This window comes from Pan paniscus, chromosome 16, assembly GCF_029289425.2.
Source record: "Pan paniscus chromosome 16, NHGRI_mPanPan1-v2.0_pri, whole genome shotgun sequence".
Classification (NCBI taxonomy): Eukaryota; Metazoa; Chordata; class Mammalia; order Primates; family Hominidae; genus Pan; species Pan paniscus.
In genome coordinates, this window is record NC_073265.2 from 27,533,148 (window position 1) to 27,559,356 (window position 26,209).

General features: G+C 34.1%; 1 protein-coding gene across 2 annotated transcripts in view; it reads left to right on the forward strand.

Moving 5' to 3' along the window:
• The window catches only part of SPRED1 (sprouty related EVH1 domain containing 1), a 100,477-nt gene that overhangs the window by 50,703 nt on the left and 23,565 nt on the right, over positions 1 to 26,209 (forward strand). For both annotated transcript variants that reach the window (XM_008969805.4, XM_003816703.5), the window contains 2 exons: positions 17,606 to 17,774; positions 20,127 to 20,173. In XM_008969805.4, the coding sequence (XP_008968053.4) occupies positions 17,606 to 17,774; positions 20,127 to 20,173 (216 nt within the window). The remainder of the gene's footprint in view (positions 1 to 17,605; positions 17,775 to 20,126; positions 20,174 to 26,209) is intronic.

A 26,209-nucleotide genomic window follows, 5' to 3' on the forward strand; every position in this document is an offset into this window, starting at 1 on the left:
ATTCAGATTAGCATCTATTAGCTTTCATTTTCATCTACTCATCTTAGCAATTTCTTCCCAAAGCCAGATTTTCTACATCTGAGCCTCATCATCATTCTTGGCTACTTTTCTTTGCAGTCTCGACCTTCTGGTCTTCATTTCAGCAGGCTACTTTCCTGGATCTGGTTGTTACCCAGAACTGTTCCATTTGAGGAATTTTATAATTTCCTGTCATTTCTTTTTTATTCCCCTCCTACTGCTCTTCAATTTCATGTCTTCGCTATTACATTGTGCCTCCAATTTTTTCCTTAACTAGATTCCTTCTGGCTTCAGTATTTTTTTATTGTTTTCTTTTTTAATTTAATCTAAATCTTTTCAGTCAATCTCTCAAACAACCCTTTCATTCATATTTCAGTAGACAATATGTTGCTAAGTTTTTTTTAACCTTAGTTGACAATAAAGGAACTTCATTGAATCCTACAGTATTTTCTTTCAATACTCTTTTCTTAGGCCAAGCACGGTGGCTCACGCCTGTAATCCCAGCACTTTGGGAGGCCAAGGCGGGTGGATTGCCTGAGGTCAGGAGTTCGAGACCAGCCTGGCCAACATGGTGAAACCCCACCTCTACTAAAAAAATACAAAAAATTAGCTGGGCATGGGGGCAGACGCCTGTAATCCCAGCTACTTAGGAGGCTGAGGCAGGAGAATTGCTTGAATGTGGGAGGCAGAGGTTGCAGTGAGCCAAGATCACGCCATTGCACTCCAGCTTGGGTAACGAGAGTGAAACTGTCAAAAAATAAAAAACAAAACAAAAAAAAAACTTTTTTTTTTTTTTTTCGTTTTAAAGGTGGGTTGTTCATTCATGCAATAAATATTGTTGAGTGGCTACTGTGTGCTAAGCACTGTTGTAGGCACTGGGAATATGTAAGTGAACAAAAATAGAAATCTCAGTTCTTGAGGTAATATACATTCTAGTGGAAGATAAATATTACAATAAGTAAAACAGGAAAATGATATGCTAGACAGTGCTAAGGGGAAAAAACGTAGGAAAAGGGAGTATAGGGAAGTTTTTTGGTGGGTGTGGGGATTGGTTAAAATGTATATAGACACAGTGACCAAGGAAGGCCTTACCAAGAATGTAGGTAACATTCGTGTGAAAATTATTTATATGGTGATTAAGGTCTCATATTTTAGTTTGTATGTTCAGATTTTCAAATCTTCAGTATTCTTAAAGTAGAATAAATTTATCTTGTTTCAGTTCTTATGTTAAACTATATAAGATCTTGAAATTGTTTGGATTTGGTGAATGTTCTCAAAATGTGCATCAACAATAGTTATAAACTTAGGGATTATCAGTGATCCCTCCATTTATTCAAACAGATCTTCTTTATTCTTGATTCTGTTTCATTCTTTTAATCTCTACCCCTCTCATAGCTTTCCTGCAAATAAGGCTACTATTTTTTTTTTCATTGCCCAGTTTTACCTGGCTCCTTCTAACTTCTGTGTTATTTACCATAATTAAATTTCTAAAACTTGGGTCTAATACTTCTTTAGGATTCCCCACTGATTTCCTAGAGACAATTTCATCTCCACATAGAAAATGTTTATAATCTGGCCCTGTAATCTGTCTGCCTTTTTTCTCAAAGGTAATCATTTCCATGGTATTTCCTTACTGAGTTACTTGTAGTTCATCAGAAGTACCATGTATAAGAAAATGCCCTTCCCCTTTTACATTAATAAATATGGCACTATATAGATAGCATATTGAGAGATTATGTGGAGTAGAGAATGTTGATAAACATGTTGCTAATGCTCAGAAAACAATAATGGCAGGAAACGGTTTCCTTTTTACTGTCATAGATGGAAAAATAGGAAAACTGGGTTAAAGCACCTTGGACAAACAATATTGCTGTGAAGAATTGGAATTGAGATAAATGATAATAATAACCAGTCCAGAATCCCATTCTTTTCATTATTAACCCATTGAAAAGGTAATAAATTATGCTATTAATTACTTTCTGTACAACCGTGAATTTTGTAGTTTTTCCCCAGCAGTTGTTTTGCAACAGTTAATTATTTAATATTGCTAGCATACCTTGAAGAGGGGGAAGAAGTCTGCCTATTAGCATTTCTGTTCTCTTTCCCTGGAGCCTTGTGGGAACTGGTTCCTGAAAATTAAGATTTAGAAAATGTCCCAAATTATTATACCTTCCTGGTTGCCTTTATTTTCTCATTTAGCTTAACACTTTCACCTTTCTTCAGCAAACTCTTTATTATTACATTTCCTCTTTCTTCTTTCAAACCCTGCATTTGGCATCTGACATATTTCCTCTTTACAATTTATTTTAAACTAACATCATTCCTTTCTGTAGTTACTGCTTTTCACTGGTTGATTTGGTCTGTCAGCCTCATCAATATTGTCTTGGCTTCATTGTTCTCTTTTATACCTGATTGTGGTATATTTCGTAATTTATTTCACATCCTTTCCATTATCTTCCAATTGCCATTAAACTGTAATAGCCTCTATCATAGCTAAATTAAAGCCCAAACTCTGACCTCAAATTATTGACCATACTTATTAGCTTTCCAAATGTTTCTGCACTACTTTTGTTTTATTACATTCTAAATTATAATTTGAATGTGTCATGCTTTTAATTGAGTGGTTGACTGTAGTATTCCTTTGTTTAATCAACCACTGAGTGCCTTCTATGTGCTTGACTTCCTGTATTAGTTTCCTTGGGCTGCCGTAACAAAATAACGTAGACTGAATGGTTTAAACAACAGAATTTATTTTCTCACAGTTATGGAAGGTGGGAAGTCCAAGGTATTGGCCAATTTTCTGTTTCTGGTGTGGGCTGTCTTCCTGGCTTTCAGACGGTCACTTTCTCAAGATGTCCTCACATGGTCTAGAGAAAGAGCTCTGGTGTTTCTTCCTCTTATAAAAGCACTAGCCCTATCAGATTAGGGCCCCACCTTTATGATCTCATTTAACCTTTATCATTTCCTCCCTGGCTCTATTTCCAAATGTAGTCACCATGGATATTAGGGCTTTAACATATGAATTTGAGGGGAGCACAATCCCTTCAGTCCATAGTACTTCCTATTCCATTGTACTGTTTGTCTGTTGATTGTTAGTTGAGTAGTATTCTATGATATGCATGTACACTCTCTAAATTATTGTAACTTTAATAAGAAGTTTAGTATCTGCTAGTGCTAGTTTTTCTCATTAGACTTACTTTAACTTTTGTGGGGAGGGGTATATTTTTGCTTATTCTTTCAGAACTCCAGACAGTTTATGTTTTTTCGCATGTAGGTACATTTACTTAAGTTTTTTCTTAGGGTTATAAAAATGTGGCAAGGGGCTATTGTAAATGATATATTTTAAAAACCATTTTTGGTATCTTTTGAAGCTCTTCATGCAGCTTTTAGAATAATGTTAGACAATATTGGTGATATAATATCTATTTTCTTTGGGAATTTAAAGGAATTTCTAATGTTGCACAGATAAGTATGATGTCAGCTGTTGTCTTGAGATGTCCTTTACCATGATAAGGAAGTGTTCTTATGTTCTCCACCTCCCCAGACTAGAATTTGGTACTAATTTTTATGAAATCTGATTTTGCAAATGTCTCACAGACTTTTTAAATTGAAATTTTTGTTGAGATAATTGTAGATTATTAATTGCTATTGTAAGAAATAATAAATGCTGTGTACACTCTAACCTGTTTTCCCAGTGGCAACATTTTGCAAAACTATATTGTCATATCACAGCGAGGATATTTCTGTTGATACAATCTATCATATTCAGATTTCCTCAGTTACTTGTATTCATTTTTGTGTGTATTTTATTTAAGTCTGTACAGTTTTATCACGTTTTCACTACCACAGACAAGATGCAGAACAGTTTAACAACCACAAGAATCTCTTCTTTCTGTTGATTTTATCACCACATCTATTTCCGTTTTTGCCAGGCAACCACTATTTTGTTCTCTCAATTATTTCCGTAATTTTTCTTTCAAAAAATATTATAAAAGTGTAATAATAAGTATGTAACCTTTCAGGATTGACCTTTTTTCTTTCATGATCATTCTCCGAGGGTTGATCCAGGTTATTGAGTATCTCCAGAGTTTGTTCCTTTTATTGTTGAGTAGTAGTCTGTGATATGTATTTATATGACTTACTGAAGGACATCTTGGCTGTTTCCAGTTTGGGACTAAATATAAGGTTGCTGTGAACATTCACATACATGTTTTTTCTGTGAATGTAAGTTTTATTTCTCTGGGGTAAATGACCAGGTATGCAGTGGCTGGGTTGTGTGGTAGTTGCATATTTAGTTTTGTTAAGAAACTGCAAAACTTTTTTCTAGAGTGGGTTTATCATGCCACATTGCCACCAGCGGTTTATGAGCAATCCATTTTCTAAGCATCCTCACCAGCATTTCAAGTAGCCACTATTTTTTGTTTTACTCATTCTGAGAGATGTGTAGTGATAATAACTTATTGTGGTTTTAATTTGCATTTTTCTGATGACTAATGATCATCTTTTCATTTGATTATTTGTACCTTCTTTGGCGAATGTCAGTCTTTTTGCCCATTTTCTTATTGGATTGTTTGAGGGGTTTTCTTGTAGATAGCGTCTTCTTCTAGTGCAGTGGCGTGATCTTGGCTCGCTACAACCTCTGCCTCCCGGGTTCAAACGATTCTCCTGCCTCAGCCTCCCAGGTAGCTGGGACCACAGGCATACATCACCACACCTGGCTAATTTTTGTATTTTTACTAGAGATGGGGTTTCACCATGTTGGCCAGGCTGGTCTTGAACTCCTGACCTTAAGTGATCTGCCCGCCTTAGCCTCCCAACGTGCTGGGATTACAGGCGTGAGCCACCGTACCCAGCCTTGCTTTTTTACTATTGTGTTTGGAGAGTTATTTGTATATTCTAGCTACTAAGTCCTCTGTTGGCATACGTGGTTTGAAAATGTTATCTCCCAGTCTGTAGCTTGTCTTTTCATCTTCTGAACATGGCCTTTTGCAGACCAAAGTTTTAAATTGTGATAAGGTCCCATCTATCAAGTTTTTCTTTCATGGATCATACTTTGGTGACAAGTCCAAGAACTCTTTCCCTAGCCATAGGTCATGAAGATTTATCCTATGTTTCTTTCCTGAAAGTTTTATATAATAGTTTCACCTTTTACATTTAAGCCCATTGTCCATTTTAAGTTAACTTTTGTGTAAATTGTGATACTTAGATCAAGGGGTTTTTTTTCCTATGAATGTCCAGTTTTTCCTGCACCATTGTTGAAAAGATTGGATTCCTCCCTTGAATTACTTTTGTACTCATTAAAAATCAGGTAAGCATATTTGTGTTCTTTATTATGTTCCATTTCTCTATTTGTCCATCCCTCCACCAGTATGACACACTGTATTATTGTGGCTATATAAGAAGCCCTAATACAGAGTAGAATGATTCCTAATACAGAGTAGAATGATTCCTCCCATGTTACTCTTCCTTCTCAATATTGTTTTAGCTATTCTGGGTCTGTGCTTTTCCATATAAATTTTAGACTATTCTGTGTGTGTGTGTGTTTGTGTGTGTGTGTGTTGTTTTTTTTTTTTTTTTGGAGACGAAGTTTCGCTCTTGTTGCCCATACTGGAGCGCAGTGGCGTGATCTCGGCTCATTGCAACCTCTGCCTCCCAGGTTCAAGCTTTTCTCCTGCCTCAGCCTCCCGAGTAGCTGGGATTACAGGCACCTGCCACCACGCTCGCTAATTTTTGTATATTTAGTAGAGACGGGGGTTTCACCATGTTGACCAGGCTTGTCTTGAACTTCTGACCTCAGGTGATCCACCCACCTCTGCCTCCCAAAGTGCTGGGATTACAGGCATGAGCCACTGTGCCCAGCCAAATTTTAGAATATTCTTGTATGTATCTACAAAAAAACCTTACTGAAACCTTACTGGGGTTTTGATAGGAATTGTATTAAACCTGTGGATCAACTTGGGGAGAATTGACATCTTTACTATGATTCATAAATACACTGTGTCTCTGTTTAGGTCTTTGAATCCTTTCATTAACATTTTGTGATTTTCAACACATAGATCTTATATGTTTTGTTAATTGTATACCTAAATGTTTTTCTTATATGTTTTGTTAATTGTATACCTAAATGTTTTGTTTAGAGCAATTGTAAATACTATTGTGTTTTTAATTTTGGTTACTGCATGTCCATTGTATATAGACATGCTATTAATTTTCATTTGTTGTTCTTGTATCCTGTTACATAGACATATTTAATTCTTTATGTAAATTCCCTGGAATTTTTTAATGTTGACATCATGTCATCTACAAATAGGAAGGGATTTATTTCGTCCTCTTCAATCTATATGTCTTTTCTTTTTCTTCCCTTATTTCTGTGGCTAGAACCTCCAATTCTATATGGAATACAATGGTAGTAGAGTACATCCTTGCCTTGTTTCAGATATTAACCAAAACACATACACTCTTTCACTTTCAGTATATTGTTGGCTGGGGTTTCTTGCAGGCATTTTTTATCAAATTGAGATAATTCTACTCTTGCTAACTTGCTGATAATTTGTATCATGACTAGATATTGGAGTATGTTAAAATTTTTTTGTGTCAATTGATCACATTAGCCTGTTGATACGATAGATTATATTGATTGATTTTTAAATATTGAACCAGCCCTGTTTCTGCAATAAATCCCACTTGGTCATGGTGTATAATTTTTGATACGTTGTTGGACTTGGTTTGCTAATATTTAGTTGAGGAATTTTGCATTTAAGTTCATTAGAGATAATAGTCTAGGTTGGTGGGGGTTTTCTTGGTACTGTTTTTGTTTAATATTGGTGTCAAGGTAATACTGGCCTCATTAAAATAAGTTGGGAAGTACTCCCTCATATTCTGTTTTCTGGAAAAGACTGTAAAATTGGTGTTAGTTCGTTTTTAGATGGTAGAATTTTTCATTGAAACTATCTCAATATAAAGATCTCTTCACAAGATTTTAAATTACAAATTCAGTTTCTTTAATTGTTATACGACTATTCAGGTTATCTATTTCATCATGGTTGAATTTTTATAATTTGTGATTTTTAAATAATCAGTCAATTTCTTTTAAGTTGTCTAACTTATGAGCATAAAGTTGTTCTTAGTAGCTCAGTTATTCTTTTAAAGGCTGCAGGAACTTTAGCAGTATCCCGTTTCATTCCTGTAATGGATTTGTGGCTTTGCTCTTTTGTCAGTCTTGCTAGAGATGTATCAATTGTATTGGTTTTTAGAAAAGTGGTTTTTGTTTCATTGATTTTTCTTCTATTTTCAATTTTATTTCTGTTGTCATTTTCTTTTTGCTTGCTTTGGGTTTATTTTGCTCTCCCTTCTTTAGTCTCTGGAGGTAGGAACTTCAATTATTGATTTGAGATTTTTCCTCCTTTGTAAAGTCCAGACTTTTGAAAAGACTTCAGTTCACTATAGTATAAAGTTTTGGTTTTATAAAATTTAACATTATTTATTAAATTATTCAAATTTATACATACTTTTTTGTTTAACTTTCAAAGGTTGAATATCTCCAACTATCATGTTTTTGGATATTTTTGTGTTTCTAAATGGTTTCTGTGTTATAATAGGGTATTGCTGTATCAATTGGTTCATAAGGTTCGTAACTGTTAAAGTCTTAGATCTTCGAGATTCATTTCATCAACATTATATGAGCGCATCTCCAAATTATAGAAATCCAGTGAGAGAAAAGAGAATTGCCTAAGCTTATTTAGTTTTATTCTGGCAGTTTAGAAATCTAGCAACCTGTGGGGACCCAAGAAAAAGCTAAGTCAGGAAGCCTGTGCCCAATTGTTTTTTGTTATTTTTTAGTGTGCCTACCAGGAGTCAGAGCCATATTAATTCCTAATTAGGAGTCAGTTTTGACAATGCCCTCCTCTTTTGTGGGTAGAATTCCCCTACAGTATCTATAAAAGGTGGTGACATTCTTGTTCTTTGACCTCTAGTCCTTGATATATTTCCAAGAGGTCCTGGTGGAATCCCAGTATATCTCACCTCACATTCCCCTCATCCCATGTCGTCGTTGCTTTCTAGTCATTCACTTTTGTTAATAGTTACAGGTCTCTAATGGTTTTCTATTTTATTTTTCAGTTAGTTTGGTAAGTTACAGTTTTTTAGGAAATTGGCTTGTTTCACTTAAGTTTTCATATTCAGGGTCATAAACCTTTATATTGTATTCTTTATTAATTTTTAAATCTTTACTTTTAGTTTTGTCCCTCTTTTTCTTCCTAACATAGTTTATTTGTACTTTTTCTTTTTTTCTTGTCCATTTCACTGGTCTTTGCAAATAATCAGCTGTTGGCAAGGATACTCTCAAGCCCTCTTGTATACCTTTTACCTAAATTCTCCAGTTTTTAACATTTGCCACATTGAATGTATCATTTTCTCCCTCTCCCACATGCACACACCCACATACACAAAAAACACTTTTTTTCTGAACTATGTGATGTAAGTTGCATTACAGCCTGCTTTTTACCCTAATTGTTCAGTGTATTTTTCCTAAGAACAAGGATATTCTCTTACAAAATTATAGTGTATTTATCATATTTAGGAAATTAACATAAATACAGTCTTTAATCTACAGTCCCTATTCCAGTTTTTACAACCGTCCATGTAATGTTCTTATGACAATTTTGTTTCTTCAGTATAAGATAATGTAGCATTTAACTGCCATAGCTCTTTAGTCTTCTGATTTTTAAAATGGAGCAGTTCCTCAGTCTTTAATGACATAGACATATTTAAAGAATACTGGGCAGTTATTTTATAGAATGTTTCTCAATTTGGATTTTTCTAATGTTTCCCCATGATTAGATTCATATTATTCATCCTTGCCCAGAATATCATATAACATCTTGTGCTAGAAAGTAAAGTTGTACTCAATGGATGAAATCTTGTTGAAAAGACACAAGTCAGCATGAAGGAGTTCCCTTTATCCAATTAAAGTAGGATAAATGATTATAATTCATTGACTAAAACAGGAATTCATATTATCTGTATTCTAAACAAGCAAGCAAATAGTGAAAAAGTAGTTCTTCCTTTCTGTAGATATTTTTAAATGAATTCATACTCTTTATTTCTTAATACATTTTTGGGTTTATTATATTCATTTTTAACATTTTAAATTGGACATTGAGTTCATTTTATTTTCAGATTTTGATTTTCACTCTAAGCTTTTTAAACTACAAATTTCCTTTTTGGCTTTTTGTTTTGGATTGTTGCACTACACAAATTTTTATATGGAGTTAATTTCATTATCTTTTAGGTCTAAGGGTTTTCTAATTCTCATGCTGATTTATTTGATTCACTTGTCATTTAGAAGCAGGTATAATTTCTTTCAAAAGAACAGGTATTTTAAACTAAAGTTGTATTGCATTATGTTTAGAGATGATAGCCTATGCAATAACAGTTATATTTGTCAAGATATATGTTATATTGTGGGTAAATGATTAATTTACCTAAGTGTTCCACATATTTTAGAAGAATGTATTTTTCAAGTAATTCATACAGGTTTCTGCATGTGTCCCATAGGTCAGATGTTTTAATGGTGATATTCAAATCTGCTTTATCTTTACTAATTTTGTGTCTATTTCATCTATCAATTATTGAGACATATATTCAGATATGTTACTCTGATTATAGATGTGTCAAGTTTTTCTTGTGTTTATTCTTGCCTAATAAAAATGTATGGATTATTTTTCTACTAAGTGAACTTTATTCATTATACCTTTTAGCCTAAGAGTCCATTTTGCTTATTACTGTCAGCATCCACCACCTTTTCCCAATATTATAATGTCAAGTTTAATTCCAGCTGAACACTTTTTCATATCCTTGTAGTCATGTGAGCCTCCAGTTAAATTTTATTCCTCTATTGGTTGTTTGTTCTAATTTTTATTATTTGCACACATACGTGTATACTTTCTCACCTCATTTATTTAAGTAGGATCTAGGTAGAAGTGTGGGTTTATTGGAGTATGGGAACTGTAGATACTGGTGTTCCAGTTACTATCTTTTTGAGTGAAAATAAAATACCTATGTATGTCTGACTGTCAAATATTTGATCTCTTTTGTAACTTGCTGTTTTTTATATTAACTATTTAGTCATACAAAAATAATGTGTGTTAAAATAAAGTGCCATAATTAGGAAAATATGATACCATTTTCTTTCCTTCTCTCCTCCTTTATTCCTTTTTTTCTCCCTCCTTCCCTTCCTTTTGTGGTAGCTGAAGGTAACGGAACTGCTATTGTGTGAGAATCACTGCCATTGCTGCTTCTGTTACTTTTATTTTTCAATGTCTAAAGTCCCACTCAGCTCAGAACACAGTGTTAAACACAAATTTATATTAATAGACAATTGTAAAAACATGTATTTGATAACATAATTCTATATAGAATGTCATAATGTATTTCTTAAAGGGTACAGGTTTTTATGTCATTCAGAAAATTAAAGTTCATTATAAGGGCAACTATTTGAGATATCAGTTATTGACTTTGGTTATCAAGTAATTTAATCTGAATTTGGAATTATTATTTTAAAAATGAAATTATTTTTCATTGGATTCAAAGGTATTTCAGAAAGTTACTAGTAAAAATTTTTATGTCTGGTTACCAAGCATACTACTTCTTAGATAACACTATTTGTGAACATGTAATTATCTACTCGTAAGATAGCAACTACAATATAGTACTTAGTAATTTAAAAGTATATATTTAATTGTACTCTCTTCTTCCAAATTATTAGTTGTTATTAGTGAAACAAAATGCACTTACACCCATTTTTGGCTTGGTCTATTTTAAATGCTTCTGGCAAGCAACACAGTTATTTTACGATGGGAGTTTTGCTCTATATTTCCCAAAATAACTTGGAATAAGTCTTCAGAAGTTGTAGTTACTTAGTAATCACAGTTTCTCCCCTTTTTTCCCCCTCTGTAAATTCTCACCCTGGAACTTTTTTCAGATGAAGGAAAAGGGTTGGAGATTGAAGCATTTTTACAGCCTTTAGAATCCATTAACAAACTCTTTAGAATTTACTCACATAAGTTCTTTGAAGTGCTTAATAGTTGTATCTGTCACTCAAACACCTCTGTCTCCATACTCAAAAATCCTCTTCATAAATAATGATCTCCCATCCTCGCATAGCAAGTAACCTATTGTGGGGTAGTGGCATCACCTAGTCACCAACATCACCATCACTACTAAGATTTATTGAAGATTTACTATGTGTCGGGCAGTATTTTGAATACTTTATTAGTTCATCTAATTCTCAAAAGTCAGCTGGATGGTGAATGGTAGAGACTGGATGGGACCCAGCAGGTCTTGGCTACAAAGCCTACAAGCTTAACTAATTACTATACTGAATTCTTACACAGTAGTAACTGTTTTCTTCTTCCTTGGGAAGTGAATGTGTCACGTTCCTGGCCTGTTCTATTTTTCATAGCTTAATCATTTTATTTTGAACACTTTTCACTCATATAAAAATCAATTTTTGTTAAACACCTTCTTCCGCTGTCTCTTAACCTGGTGTAATATAAGGAAACCGTTTGCCTTCATCTGTATCAGATTTTAATAAATTTATGTCAACAGTATTTTCAGTTTTCTTGAAGTCCAGAGTTCACCTGTTTATCTGTTTATCTGTATTTTCGTAAATAACATCTGTTTAATGTTAACAGACAAAAACATAAAAAATAAAAATAGATTTTAAAAGTTATTTTCGTTACCACTGGATTGAAAGACTTTAAGATCTTCTTAAAATATCTGTGGTTCCAAAAATATTTACCTTGCTAGTAAAGAATTTAGACTTGTATGTCTTAAGCAACTTAGATTTGTTAAGATCTGTGTTGGAATGCAAAGTTGTGCTACCAAATACACCTACATAACTGTATTTTCCTCCTTTATTATTATAGTCACTTTCCTAAAGCCGGCTCCAGCCAGTCTATTTGCAGCAATTATATTGTACTCCAACCTGGCCAGATGTTTGTATGTAAAAGTCTGAATTTTTCTTCATGCAATCAGTATAAACATTTAAGTGCTTTTGAATTTGTTGCGGCTTTTTCTAGTTTACAATTTTCCATTATATGGTTTTTTTTTTTTTTTTGGTTAATGTCTTTATTTCTAATCCCTGTGCATTTGTAGATGATGAAAAGTTCAAAAAGTTCTAGTACTAATAATAAAACATTAATTTGTTCTTTGTCAACCAGCCACATTTTTAATGGATCAGTGAAGGGTTATTCATGTCATATTATTTTGGCATCATATTCTTTATAGTTATTCTTGTTGATTGAATCCTACATTTAATATTTACAGTAGCTGTCTACACTTCTGATGTCTTTCCAGTTTATTAATATAAACTATATTTTGAGTAAAAAAGAGGGTGAGGCCACTGGTTGGCTTTTAAATTTATCTTTACTATCTATTTTATGAATGTCCTTCATTAATACGATGGGGGCCTGATGAAATTCACACCCACGACTAATTAATACTAGCAAGAAGTTTATTCAGCTTTTAATTAGAATTAGGGATATATTCCAATAGACTGAATATTTTTAAGATTATGTTTTTAATAGCTTCTGGCAATGGCCTTTAGGATAGTCTTAACAAGACTTAGAATTATTTATTTCCTTTTGCACCATGTCTTGTCTTACAAAGAAGACAAGACGTTAATTGCCATTGGTAATTAGTCTAATTTCCTATTGGCCAGAAGTAATGTATCCCTTTACCTCATTTCTCCTACAAAGTAAATAATTCACTTGGTAATATGGCATTGGTTGTTTTTAATCTCTTGTCAAAGATGTAATTGCTATTTTCTACAGTTTGTTTGCTAATTATGCCAATCTCAAATATGGTAATTCAGCATTGAACTCTGCTTCCTGTATGATTGTTGTTACTAATATTACTATTATCTTAAGATACAGAATTAATACAGTGAAAACTACATTGGGCTAAAGTCAGAACTTAGTGTTCTGATATAGTTGAGAAGGGACGTGAAAATAGCCAGCAGAATTCAGTAATTTTGAGAATCCTCTAGCCCTTAAAATTATTTTTGCTTTTCAGGAATGTAAATTTAGTTCTCATCAGATGATGAGTAAACATCTTCTGAGGCATTCTTTTTTTCTGCTTTCTTTTTTTTTTTTTAACAACTTTCAACCCCATTGATTTTTTTTTTTTTAAGTTTGAAGTAGACAGTTGGTATCTGTCTCTGTTACTTAATCAAGGTGTACTATACATTGTGTTTAGTATGATGAAAGTACATTTTACAAAATGCTACTTAAAGTCAAAAGCAAAACAACTTTCTAATATATTGTGTCACTTAGATAAATAAGAAAATATTGTACATTGCATAGGGAACCTATGAGAATTATGTAAATGAGCGATAGACTGTTCTAGGAGGCATATCCAAAAAATTATGTACAAAGATGTTGGGTGATTGTGCCAATAGATTACCTTTTATCTATTCCACTGCCTATTCCAAAATTCATTTTAGCAGCTATCATAGAAGTTTTTCCCTAAAGGATAATCAGTTTTATGCTACATTAAATATATAATGCCAACAGTATTTTCTCGTATTTTTATAGATAGACGTAAACAAGTTGAGATCTAGTTTATAATTAGTATGTTTTTGTACTGGTTGGTATGATATTTAAACTCAGTGTTTTCATGACTTTTAGGTGGAACACATTTCTGCATGGGTATTTATGTGAGTCAAAGAGCTAGTTCATTGGCCTCTTCATTTCCTCAGTGCATTTTAAAGCTAATTTTTATTGATTTATTTACAATTTCATCTTTTAGATTCAAGGGGTACATGTGCAGATTTTGTTACCTGGGTATAGGGTAATGCTGAGGTTTGGGCAATAATGGATTTTGACACCCATGTACTCAATAGGTTTTGAACTCTTACCTCCCTCCTTCTCTTTCCCCTGTAGTAGTTCCCAGTGTCTGTTATTGCCATCTTTGTGTCTATGAGTATTCATTGTTAGCTCCCTCTTATAAGTAAGAACATGTGGTGTTTGGCTTTCGGTTCCTACATTAATTTGCTTAGGATAATGGCCTCTAACTATATCCATGTTGCTGCAAAGCACATGATTTCATTCTTCTCTATGGCTGTTTAGTATCCCATGGTATATGTTTTATAAGTATATACGTACCACATTTTCTTTATTTAATCCACCATTGATGGACACCTAGGTTGATTCCATGTCTTTGCTATTGTGAATAGTGCTTAAACTTATTTTTAAAACTACTTTTTCTGTGAGTGTTGGGAGGCTCTAAACAATAGATGCCATTTGAAGACGAGATTAGGGTAGATCACGTTGAAATTTTATTTGAGAGTTAATAGTTGAAAATATTAATTTTGTAAAATAGAAGAGGGGGTTAATTCAGTAATATTTTCATGTATTAAAAATTAATTTGGTGTTATTATTATATATTAAAAAACTAGAATCAAACTGTTTTTATGTCTTCCCCTTTTTAACAATTCCAATTTAGCATTGTTTTACAAAATACTGCTTTTCCCACTGTTTATGAATATAGTATAAATGTTGCAGTAATTTATGACACTACCATTTACTTCTCCTTGAATTGTAGAACTTAATCATGAATTGTTGTTGTTGTTGTTGCAAAATGGTTGTAACAAATATTTAATAGTAAATCTGTGTAAAATGCTTTAGCAAAGTGCCGACTCATAAAAGCTCTGGATACATGTAAATTCTTTTCTTTTTTTGAGTCAGAGTTTTACTCTTGCTGCCTAGGCTGGAGTGCAATGGCACGATCTCGGCTCACTGCAACCTCTCTCTCCCAGGTTGAAGTGATTCTCCTGGCTCAGCCTCTTGAGTAGCTGAGATTACAGGTTCCCACCACCACGCCCGGCTAATTTTTGTATTTTAGTGGAGACGGGTTTCACTATGTTGGTCAGGATGGTCTTGAACTCCTGACCTCAGTTGATCCACCCGCCTCAGCCTCCCACAGGGCTGGGATTACAGGCGTGAGCCACTGTGCCTGGCGGTTAATTCTTTTCTAATACACATAGAGTCATCAAAGCATAGGAAGCAAAAGTCTTGAGAGAATTTCACTGCATTGCCTATAAACGGGCAGGACTGAACCTTAGTCACATTTTTGGTTATTTCTGAATTAATAAAACTTACTACCAAGAATTATTATATTCAGTGGTATGCTGATAAAAGGTTTAACAATCAGCTTTCAAGAGGGGACACAAGTCAATGATTTATAGCATTTACATACCTCTACCATGGCTGCTTTTACTCAACATGCCATCATTGCATATAGCATTGGGAAGAAATGAGCAGCAGTGTGGCATTATATAGTATTTCCACCGTACAGATATGACAGACATAAACTACCTCAAGAACATAGGTAATTGAAAAAATATAGTAAAATAATTAGGAACTGATGAGTTTTGTGTATTTATTATTTTATTTTTAATGCAATTTATTTCATTGTAGAGTTATATATTCTAGCTTTTAACAATGGCTTCCAAAATTCTTGAAAATTTAATATCTGGCTCTTGGGAGCCAGTATAAGCAGACTCTAGCAGACCTCCCCTCCAAAAGTATAAATTAGAGATTCCTAGTCCATGATCTGTGAATGAGTTCCTCGGGAAGTGCATAAAGCCTAAAAGATTTCTGAGGAGAAGTATTGGTTGAGTACCTAATGTTTGTCTGCCACTGTAGTTTAAGGATTTGGCAAACAGACAAAGGCCAGCTCATGCAGGGCCTAGTAGGTCATAGTAAGAATTTTAGTCTTGAAAGCATTGAAAAGACATTGAAACTAGGGAGTGGTCCAGTAAAGTTGCTATTTTTTTTTTTAAGAAAAATTATTACTCTACCTGCAGAGTAGTGCAATTACTATTAGTAATTCACTACTACTAGTAATATCTGAGGGGGATCATCAGCAGTGCATGGAAGAGATGTGCAAGTGATAATGGTGATTGGAAAAGAGTGGAGGTAATGAAAATACAATCTTTCACCAAATACCAGCTGAGCATTTATTATGTGTCATGTGCTACTATGGGTTTCATTTGAATTATTTTTAATTCTTTTCCTCCTGTTTTCTTATAGGGGATTCTTAAAATAATTAAGGTGTGTAGTTCTAGTCTTTTTATTAGATTAATTGCAAAGATCACTAATATATCCACTTTTGTTTTATTTGACAACTAACATATATTAAAAGCATACTGTGAATATAATGAAAGACAGGCCCAGGAACGAAAAAATGAAGAGACCTTATAACTGTCCTGGAATGGATCCTATACTGGAAGGATTTTTAAAATGCTCTAAAAGGTGTTATTAGTATAGTAGGCGAAAGTGGAACGTGGTCTATGGAACATGGTCTATAGATTAAAGTTCTTTGTTGGTTTTAAATTTCCTGAATGAGATCACCATACTGTGATTACATAAGAGAACAGTATTGCACTTAGGAAATATACTCAAGTGTGTATTAAAGAGCAGTAGAACATAATATATGTAACTCCTTTGAAATAGTTCATAATAAAGTAAATTAAATGTTTATACATGGATATATGTGGAGAGAATGTTAAAAATTAATGTGATAAATCTGGATAAAGGGAAAACAGGAATTTTCTGTGTTATTCTTGTTACTTTTCTACAAATTTGAAATACTTTCAAAATAAAAAATTTAAAAACCAAGGGTATATTGCTTCATGCATTGCATGAAGCTCTTAACATGAATGCACATTCGGTCATTCCACTCTAAGCTCTGGGATATTTTAGTACTGCAATTTCTGTTTTAGAGATGAGTAAACTAAGACTTCAAAAGTTAGGTAACTCACTTAAATGCATATTTTGAAAAAGTGGCCAAGTGTATTTGTTTTACTGCTGTGACCATTAAATCCTTACACAAAATATAAATACGTCTTTTAAGAAGTTTAGGAAAATGACTTTATTTTGTTTTGTTTTGTTTTTGAGACGAAGTCTCACTGTGTTGCCCAGGTTGGAGTGCAGTGACGTGATCTCAACTCACTGCAACCTCCGCCTCCTGGGCTCAGATGATTCTCCTGCCTCAGCCTCCTGAGTAGCTGGGATTACAGGCACGTACCTCCACGCCCAGCTAATTTTTTATGTTTTTAGTAGAGACGGGGTTTCACCATGTTGGCCACGCTGGTCTCAAACTCCTGATTTCAAGTGATCCGCCCGCCTCGGCCTCCCAAAGTGCTGGGATTACAGGTGTGAGCCACTGCCCCCAGCCAAAAATGATTTTAAAAAGTTAAATTTCTATTATTACCAACCCCCTGCCTGTTTCCTGGAAGTAATTCCTGATATATTCCTCCAGAAATTTTGTATGCAATGGGAGTGTATATATGTGTGTATTCTTAAAATGGGAGTATAATAAGCATCCTGTTTATAATGTGCATTTTTTTATTCCATCTTAATCTCTTTATTGAGTGACTTTGTGAAGTAGACCACTTTATTTAAAATACTAAAAATTATTCATTAAAAAGTAATAGCGTTGTATCACCTCAGTTTGTATTTATGAGCTACATTAGATGCATTTGATATATGTATATTAATTTTTGGTATTTGGCTTTTGTCAGGTGGTTTTGGAATGTATGCTTAAAAAAGACCTCATTTATAATAAGGTCACTCCAACATTTCACCACTGGAAGATTGATGACAAGAAGTTTGGTCTTACGTTTCAAAGTCCTGCTGATGCTAGGGCTTTTGATAGAGGTATCCGAAGAGCTATAGAGGATATTTCTCAAGGTAGGTATTCTTGACTATTTTCTTAATTTATTTATCGGTTATATATAGTAAAGGTTATCTTTCTTAAAGTTGACCCAAAGTAGTTTTCACACTTTAACCATGTCAGCTTTTGTGATATGTGACCAGGCTTTGAAACCTCACAATAGATGAAGATAAAATAATACATTCCTTAACGTGATTTGTATTTGTCACATCATAGTCTATGTCAATTGCATGTATTATCTTGAAGAGTCCATCAACAGCTGACTTCAGATAATTCAAATGTTTTAAAATAAGAGCTTGAAGGAAGAGGGAATAGAAATGTACAGCTGTGAGAATCCCAGTTGGTATTCTACTTGTGTATGTATGACACCAGTCACATCCTTTTTTTGGGTAATTATATAGAACTTGTAATATTCAAATGTATGTAGACTGTAGTTATTCCATGACAAAAGTCTTTACTTGATTGATTTCATTATTGAGGATTGGCAGAGACCACAAGCTCATCTATTCCTTTGTTATCTTGCCAGTCTATTAAAATTATTAACTCAAAAGCATACAGGTTTTGAAGGGAAGAATAATGTTTTTTCATGTAAGACTGGCTTATGCTTACTTAAACAAAATTCACATTAAAACCCATTTCTTCCCATAAAGGAAGAAATATCTAAGACTTGATTTTTTTTTCTAATTAGGAGGAAAATTATTTCAATTTAACTAACTTTCTATATAAAGTAACTGAAAGTGTGCTAGACTACGTTGTGATTTGTGTATTTTGAAGATGTCATTTTAATAAGAAAATCTGAAAACATAAACTGTGAGACCAGTCACAGGCAAGAACATGGAAATACATTGTACAAATCTGTTTTGATAGTGCATAAAACTGTAGTTAAGTAATTTATTTAGCTACTTTAAAAGATTAGAATTTGGTAAATGAGTAATTTTTTATTCTGATCCAGAAAAAATTACTATGAAGTAATAGTAGCCATTTTGTCTTTATTGTAAGACCCCATAAATTCTCCTTAGATCAGTGTTCTTAACCTTGGCTACACATTAAAATCACCTGGGAAGCTTTTGAAGCTTAAAATGACTAGTCTGCACTCCAGACCAATTGAATCTATCTGGGGAATAGAGTCGAGTCATCCCTTATTTTTCAAAAACTCCAAGAAAGTTCAAATATGGTGAGGAATTGTTCTCTAGTCAAGGAATTGTAATTTGAATTTGAAGGAAAAAAAATAAGAAACTTAAAAAAAAATACATGATGTTCTGTGCCTCATTCCACAGAGATTCTGATATATTTTGGTTTGATGCCATACTCTGGCATCAGTGTATTTTTTGACAATTCCTCAGTTGATTCTAACCTTTAGCCAGGTTTGAAGAATCAGTGCTTTAAAGAGAGAGAAAAATAGTATCCATGGCTGCTGGAATTTATATGATTTAAAGTTTTGAATTACTTTTAAGTTTATGCTCATGTACCATAACAGTATACCTCTTTCACTAGGATCAAACAGATTGGGTTTAATGTTTTAAAAAATGATTTATAAGGAGTAGCTTACAAACTTCTAGGTAGAGTAGACTACAGTACTTAGTCTGCCTTGTTATTTTTGAACATTAAAAAACATTAGCTAGCATTATTATCAGCTGCTATATAGACTTTCAACAATCTCAAATTGCTTTTACTTGACCTTCTGTGACAAAAAGATAAAATATGCTGCTCTTTCCAAAGGGCGCACTTCTTCTTATCTCATGCCTACTCCGTGCTAAGCTGTGCCTCTCAAGGGTAGCATGAACTAAGAGTACTTTGCTAGGACAAATCCTTTCTTATTAATTTATTGAAACTAAAGGTACTCTTAACAGCATGAAAATCTGTACAGAGACGTTGATGCAAAAAAGTCAGTAACAACAATTGGCCATTAACTGTCAATAGTGGATTAAAACTCATTTGTTTTCCATCTTAGCTAAAGCAACTAAAATCCTGGTTATGGGTACTAAATACTGTTTCCTGGGTTAAAGCATTTAGAAAAATTGAATAAATCACATCTTAGCATCATCAGAGCAATGTAATTATAATCTGCCTAGTAATTTTGAGTATTTGGGAGAAACTAGGGGCAGGGGTAGCTAGAGATAGTATACTTTCAGAGAAAACATCTCGTTAGTAAGCAGCTGGAAATTTACCTATAGAGGAGGGAAATAATTACATTATTCTCCATTATTCTAACGGGCAAATACAAGTGGCCAGTACCTTAATTGCCAGGCAGTCCAGAAAGATCTCTGATTAGTCTTCTAAAGTATTATAATGACATAATCAATTAGTCATTAATACTGAACTCTAAGACAAAAATTCTATACTTAATTAACTTCTATTTATTTTCTTAGGATGCCCCGAATCAAAAAATGAAGCTGAAGGGGCAGATGACTTACAAGTAAGTAATGGCTTGGAAGGAATTTGTAAACATAAAGGATGTGGAAGAAATCACTAGCCTTATTCAATAAACTTATCAATTACTAAGAATATTTCTAAGACACTGTATTTGTCAGATTTCTCTAGAAGAAAAGAACCAATACAGGTTGAGCATCCCTCATCTGAAAATTTAAAATCTGAAATGTTCCAAAATCTGAAACTTTTTTTCTTTTTGAGACAAGGTCTTGCTATGTTGCTCAAGCTGGTCTCGAACTCCTGGGCTCAAGCAATCCATCCACCTCCCCACAGTGCTGGGATCATAGGCCTGAGCCACCGTGCCTGGCCCCAAAATCCGAAACTTTTTGAGTATGGACATGACACCTCAAGTAGAAAAAATTTACACTTGACCTCATGTGATGAATCACACTAAAAATGCAGTCAGAATTTTGTTTCATGCACAAAATTATTTAAAATCATGTATAAAATTACCTTCAGCCTGTGTGTTATAAGGTGTATAAACATAAATTTCATCTTTAAATTGGGTACTATCCTTAAGATGTCTTGTTATGCACATACAAATATTCTGAAATTTGAAACAGTTCTGGTTCCAAGCATTTCAGATAAGAGATATCAATCTTTATATAGAAAGTAAAGTTTCTGGGATTTTTTTTTTCTTTTTTAAGGAAGTGGTTCATAAGATTGTGGGCTGGGTTGGCAGAATGGGCAGGCACGCTGAAAATTGGCACAAGTTGATGTTGCAGTCATGAGAAGGCCGAATTCTATTTTCTTCAGAGGACCTCAATCTTTTTTCTTATGCCTTTCAACTAATTGCGTGAGGTCACCCACATTATGGAGGATGCCTAACTGCCATATTAAAAGGACATTCAAGCAACACTGTGTAGATACTCATGTGGTGAGGAACTGAAGCGTTCAGACAATAGCCATATTAGTGAGCCACCTTGGAAGCAGGTTATTCAGCTCCAAGCAAGCCTTAATAGATGACCAGTTGTGGCATGTTTTCATTGCAACCTTATGAGGAACCCTGAGCCAAAACCATCTAGTTAAGCTGCTCTTGAATTCCTGGTCAACAGGAATTGTGAAATAATAAATGTTTGTTATTTTAAGCCACTAAATTTGGGAATGATTTTTGACTAATGCAGATTCTGGAGACCTGAAAATGGAGTGCTGCTGTAACAAATACTAAAACATGGGAATGACTTTGGACTCAGGACTCAGACAGTAAATAAAAGCTGGAAGGTCTTTGAGGCGAGTTTTAGTGAAGTTCCGAAGAGACTTACTGGAAGCTTGAAGATCTTTGGATAGAGCGTCAGTGAGGGCTTAAATGAAAATGAAGAAAACCATATTGGAAAATGGAAGAAAGGGAATGTTTGTTTAGTGGCTGAAAGCTTAGCAACAATGTCATGGCAGTAATGTGGGAAGCAGAAAATGTACCTAATGTACTGGGTGGTTAAGCTAAGGAGTTTTCAAGCAAAAGGTTGAAGCTGTTTGCCTGATTTCTTCTTACTGCTTATGATAAACAGTAAATGAGAGAAGTAAGCTAAGGAAGGGCTCCTAAACAGAAAGAACCCAGGGCTTTGCTGGTTTTGAAAATTCTCAGTTTCTCAGTATGTCAAATGACTAAGATTAAGAAATGGTTTCTAAGCAAAGATAAAATCCAGGGCCTTCTCAGAAAAGCATTGTCTAAGGATGTGAGTGTAAATTCCTTTGTTAAGACCTCAGGAGGATTTAAGATGAACCTCAGAGAAACTTTCGATCGAAGTAGTAGGTCCTATACGAAGTGTAAATGTATGTCACTTAGCAGAAGTTTAAGGTTGAGAAGAGTTTTTCTCATTTATGAGTGTGCTTTTTATCTAATGGAGTGGACCTCTACAAGATTCACAAAGTTTTTCAAAGCATTATATTGGCAGAAATACCACCTTTGATTGAAGAGGGGCCCTTTGGATCCCCAAAATTCCACTGGCAGGAAGCAAGTTGAAAACACTATGCAGATGCAAACTTGGCCTACCTTTCAATGAAAATAGAAGGAAATTAGAAATTAGAACCAAGATCTCAGGCCAGAGCCACGAGTTATGAAAAATTATTCCCAGGTCCTAAGTTCCATTCTAGGAACTTCTGACATTGCCACCTTGATTTCAGAATTATGTGCACCAATAACTATGTTGTTCCTCTCATTTTTTCCACTTTTGAGCAAGAAGGTCACATGGCAGTTACCCTCTGCCTGTCCTACCATTGTCTTTTGGGTATGTGTTGGGCAGGTAATTTGTCTCTTAAGTTCCAGAAACCAGATTGAGAGAAGCAATATATATTCAAGGAGCAGCATTTAAGGAACTACCTACACCCAGGAAATTTCATCTGTACCTGCACCTGTTTAGAAGACAACATCCTAGCTTTGAAGATGTTGCTGTAAAAAGATGAGAGTTTTAGGAAGTCATGGGAGGGTAGAGTGTATTTTGAATATGAGAAAAATATAAATAATTGGTGTTCAAAGAGCAGTGAAGTATGGTCGTTTTAAAATACGGAAACATTATTTTATACTTCTCTCATCATTGGAGTCTAATTCCCCTCTTCCTGAGTGTAGGCTGTTCCTAGGGACTCACTTCTACCACACGGAATGTGTTGAAAATGAAGTGTGACTTCTGAGGGTAGATCCTAAGAAAATTTCTGGCTTCCATCTTGCTTTCGCTCTTGGATCACTCTGGGAGAAGCCAGCTACTATACGTGAAGACACTGGAGAAGAGATGTATGAAGAGATCCATGTGAGGAATTGAGGTCATCTGCCAACAACCAGCAAGGAACTGGAGCCTTCTAGCAACAACCACGTGAAGTGAACCATCCTGAAAGCAAGTCCTCCAGCCACAAACAAGCCTTCAGATAATTACAGCCACTGCTAATATCCTGACTAGAACTTCATGGGGACTATAAGCCAGAATCACCCAGCTAAATTGGTCCCACATTTCTGACTTACAGAAACTATGAGATAATAAATGTTTGTGTTTGAAGCTGCTAAGTTTTGTGGTAATTTTTAATGCATCTATAGGTAAAGAATGCACAAGCAGAAAGGGAAGTTTAACTTTTTCTTAAGACGATTAGAATGATAGCTAATTTTTTCAGAGTTACAACTGCAAAAGAAAACTCTTAAATTTACCTTAGTACCATTTATTTCATTCATGATGTTCCAAAGGTTTAGAAGGTCATTCTTCTTTTGGAATGTATGGGAAGTTGCAGTGTGTTCTGATTTATCTAGCTACTTTATTAGGAATAAAATAGATCATGTTAAGTTTCATAATTCATCTTATGGGCTTGGCATAAATGTTTTGAATACAGATTATTCAAAATCTGTTTAAGGTGGTGTTTATATCGGGTTTACTTCATTGGCAATTGTTTGCAAAGACAACTAATATAGTTTAAAAGAATAATGCATTATCTAATTTTTTAACAGTAAAAGTAATGATAATGTTATATTTAAATAAATGTTTTGAAGGCATTAAATGTCAAGAGTGGAAATCCTCTCCCTTTTGGATGTTCATTAATTAATTCAACAAATATTTGAGTACCTATTTCTGCACCAATAACTGCTAGACATTTCCTTCATAAGCTATTGGACAACTTTCTGCTTTCAACAATTAATGTCTTCATCAATTATCATAAGTCAACAAAGAAATTTACCTTTCTATTTCATATCTGTCTTTGGAGGGTTTTATAACAGATCATCATTTGAATTTAAAATCCTATCTTTCTTATCTTTTATTCCTGATGTGTAGTATAGTGCTAATCACATACATAGTTGGCACTCAAAAGTTTTGAGGAAAAGTCTTAAAAGTTAAGATTTTTAAAAACCTAACCAATATTAAGGTGTGAATGTTCTTTTCATTTGGTTTCTTTTCTTTGACTATTTTAATGAGACAGTTGAGAGCTTTTGGTTTTTTTGTTTGTTTTTGAGACAGGGTCTTACTCTGTTGCCCAGGCTGGAGTGCAGTGGCATGATCTCAGCTCACTGTAGCCTTTGCCTCCTGGGCTCAAATGGTCCTCCTGCATCAGCCTCCCGAGTAGCCATAGGCACGTACCACCACTCGCGGCTAATTTTTGTATCTTTTTGGTAGAGACAGGGTTTTGCCACGTTGTCCAGGCTGGTCTCAAACTCCTGGGCTCAAGTGATCCACCCACCCACCTTGGTCTCTCAAAGTGTTGGGATTACGGCATGAGTCACTGTGCCTGGTCTAGGTTTTTCTTGTTGTTGTTGTTTAATGCTAGCTTATGCTTGTTTTAAGATCATTTTAAGTGCTGACAGAGTTGTCACTTACAACATTTACAGCTCTTATTGTTCAGATATGCTGGATTGAGAACAAAACCCACAAAACTTACCTCACAACAGGCTTGAGGTTGAAAGAGGAAAATATCTTAGATATCATGTTTTTGGGCAGAAGAAAGATGAGATCTGATTGATATGAAGTAAAACATTGTCATGTTTTCTCGTTTGGCCATTGAGAAGTACCTAAGTTAATCTTTTTTAGAAGTAAGTAATGTCATTTCTGAGCCAAAATGATCAGAAGGCTATGATTTATGTTTGTCTAATTTTGCTTTAGGCAAGGGATATGAATTGTTCATGTAATGATTTTCAAAGGTGGTAATATTTTAATAAGGCTCTATATCTGAAAACTAAGTTAGTGGATTGGCTTTATTTAGGTAGTACAGAGTATTTAATGGTACTGCAAGCTATCACAATCCTTTAGTAAGTGCTGCCTTAACAGTTTTCAGAAAGCCCTGTTGTATCTTAGGTTGAGTTTTATTTATTGCCCAATAAGAGAGCAAAAAAATTCTCTGTATAACTTTTTGCATAATGTTATTTAAAATTTTATTGACTCTTAGACTAATATGTGCATATTTCGAAAATTACAAAGACAAAATTAGGAATCATTCATTCCTACCCAAAAATAATTACTGTTTATATTTGAATATTTCTGCTTAGGTTTTTCTTTCTTCTGGCATCTTGTATACAAATGCATACCTCCTTTTAAAAGCACCATTGGGATCATACTTCTAAAATGCAGTTAGCTTAAAATCTCTTGGCCATTTTCATTGTGTCAGTCTAACTTCAGAGTCTTTGATCTTAGCCATTACATTATGTAGCTATACTACAATTTAATCATTCATGTCATTGAATATTTCCCACAGCATTTTACATACATTTTAATTTGTATCTTTGAGTGTGACCTTAAGATAAAAATCCTAGAAATATACTTATCATTTAAAGGGTTGAAGATTTATGTGTTAGCAGGATGTGTGTAACTACTGCTTATTAACTCAAAAGTAGATCTACAGACAGTAAACAATCTCTGCAAACCTAATATCACATTAAGCCAAACTAACTCTTCATTAGAAACGTAGTTTAGTTCTTCTGTTGAGTAAGCCAGGTTAGAGGACTTGTTTTCCTTTACCACTATTGCCAGACATTGTGTCTTGCTGCATTTTTTATATTCCTTCTATATTATTTCATCACAGATCACTGTGTTCAGGTTGCTTAAAGAAAATGCTATATGCTGTTAATGTTTCCAGTCAAAGCTCAGACAAATAGAAAACTAAAAATTCAAGGGCTGGTTTATTCTTACCCTTAAGCTAATCAAACTAAAGAAAGCTAATGAACAGAATAGGAGACAGTTGTGGCCAAACTTAAAATGAATTGCAACTGGAAACACTACACCACATGTTAATAATGGTTTTGTTGGGCTTGTGGAATTAGAGTAATTTTTTTCCTTTTTTTCTATGGTTCCTAAGCTAGCATAATTTGAGCATATAATTTTAAATACCTAAAGAATTGCTTTGGTAGCATGTTTAACACATGTAATGCCAAGATATAAGGGCTCTTTACCAAAGAAAATTTTAAACCACTTCTGTCATTTAATAAACCAATGATATAATTATTTAAAAACTTATTTTAGTAGTATATGAGCCAGCCACACATTTTGCAAACCTGTAATTTGTGATTTACAATTACAAGAATGATGTTCTTGAGCAGTATGTCGACTGTGATATCCCTTTT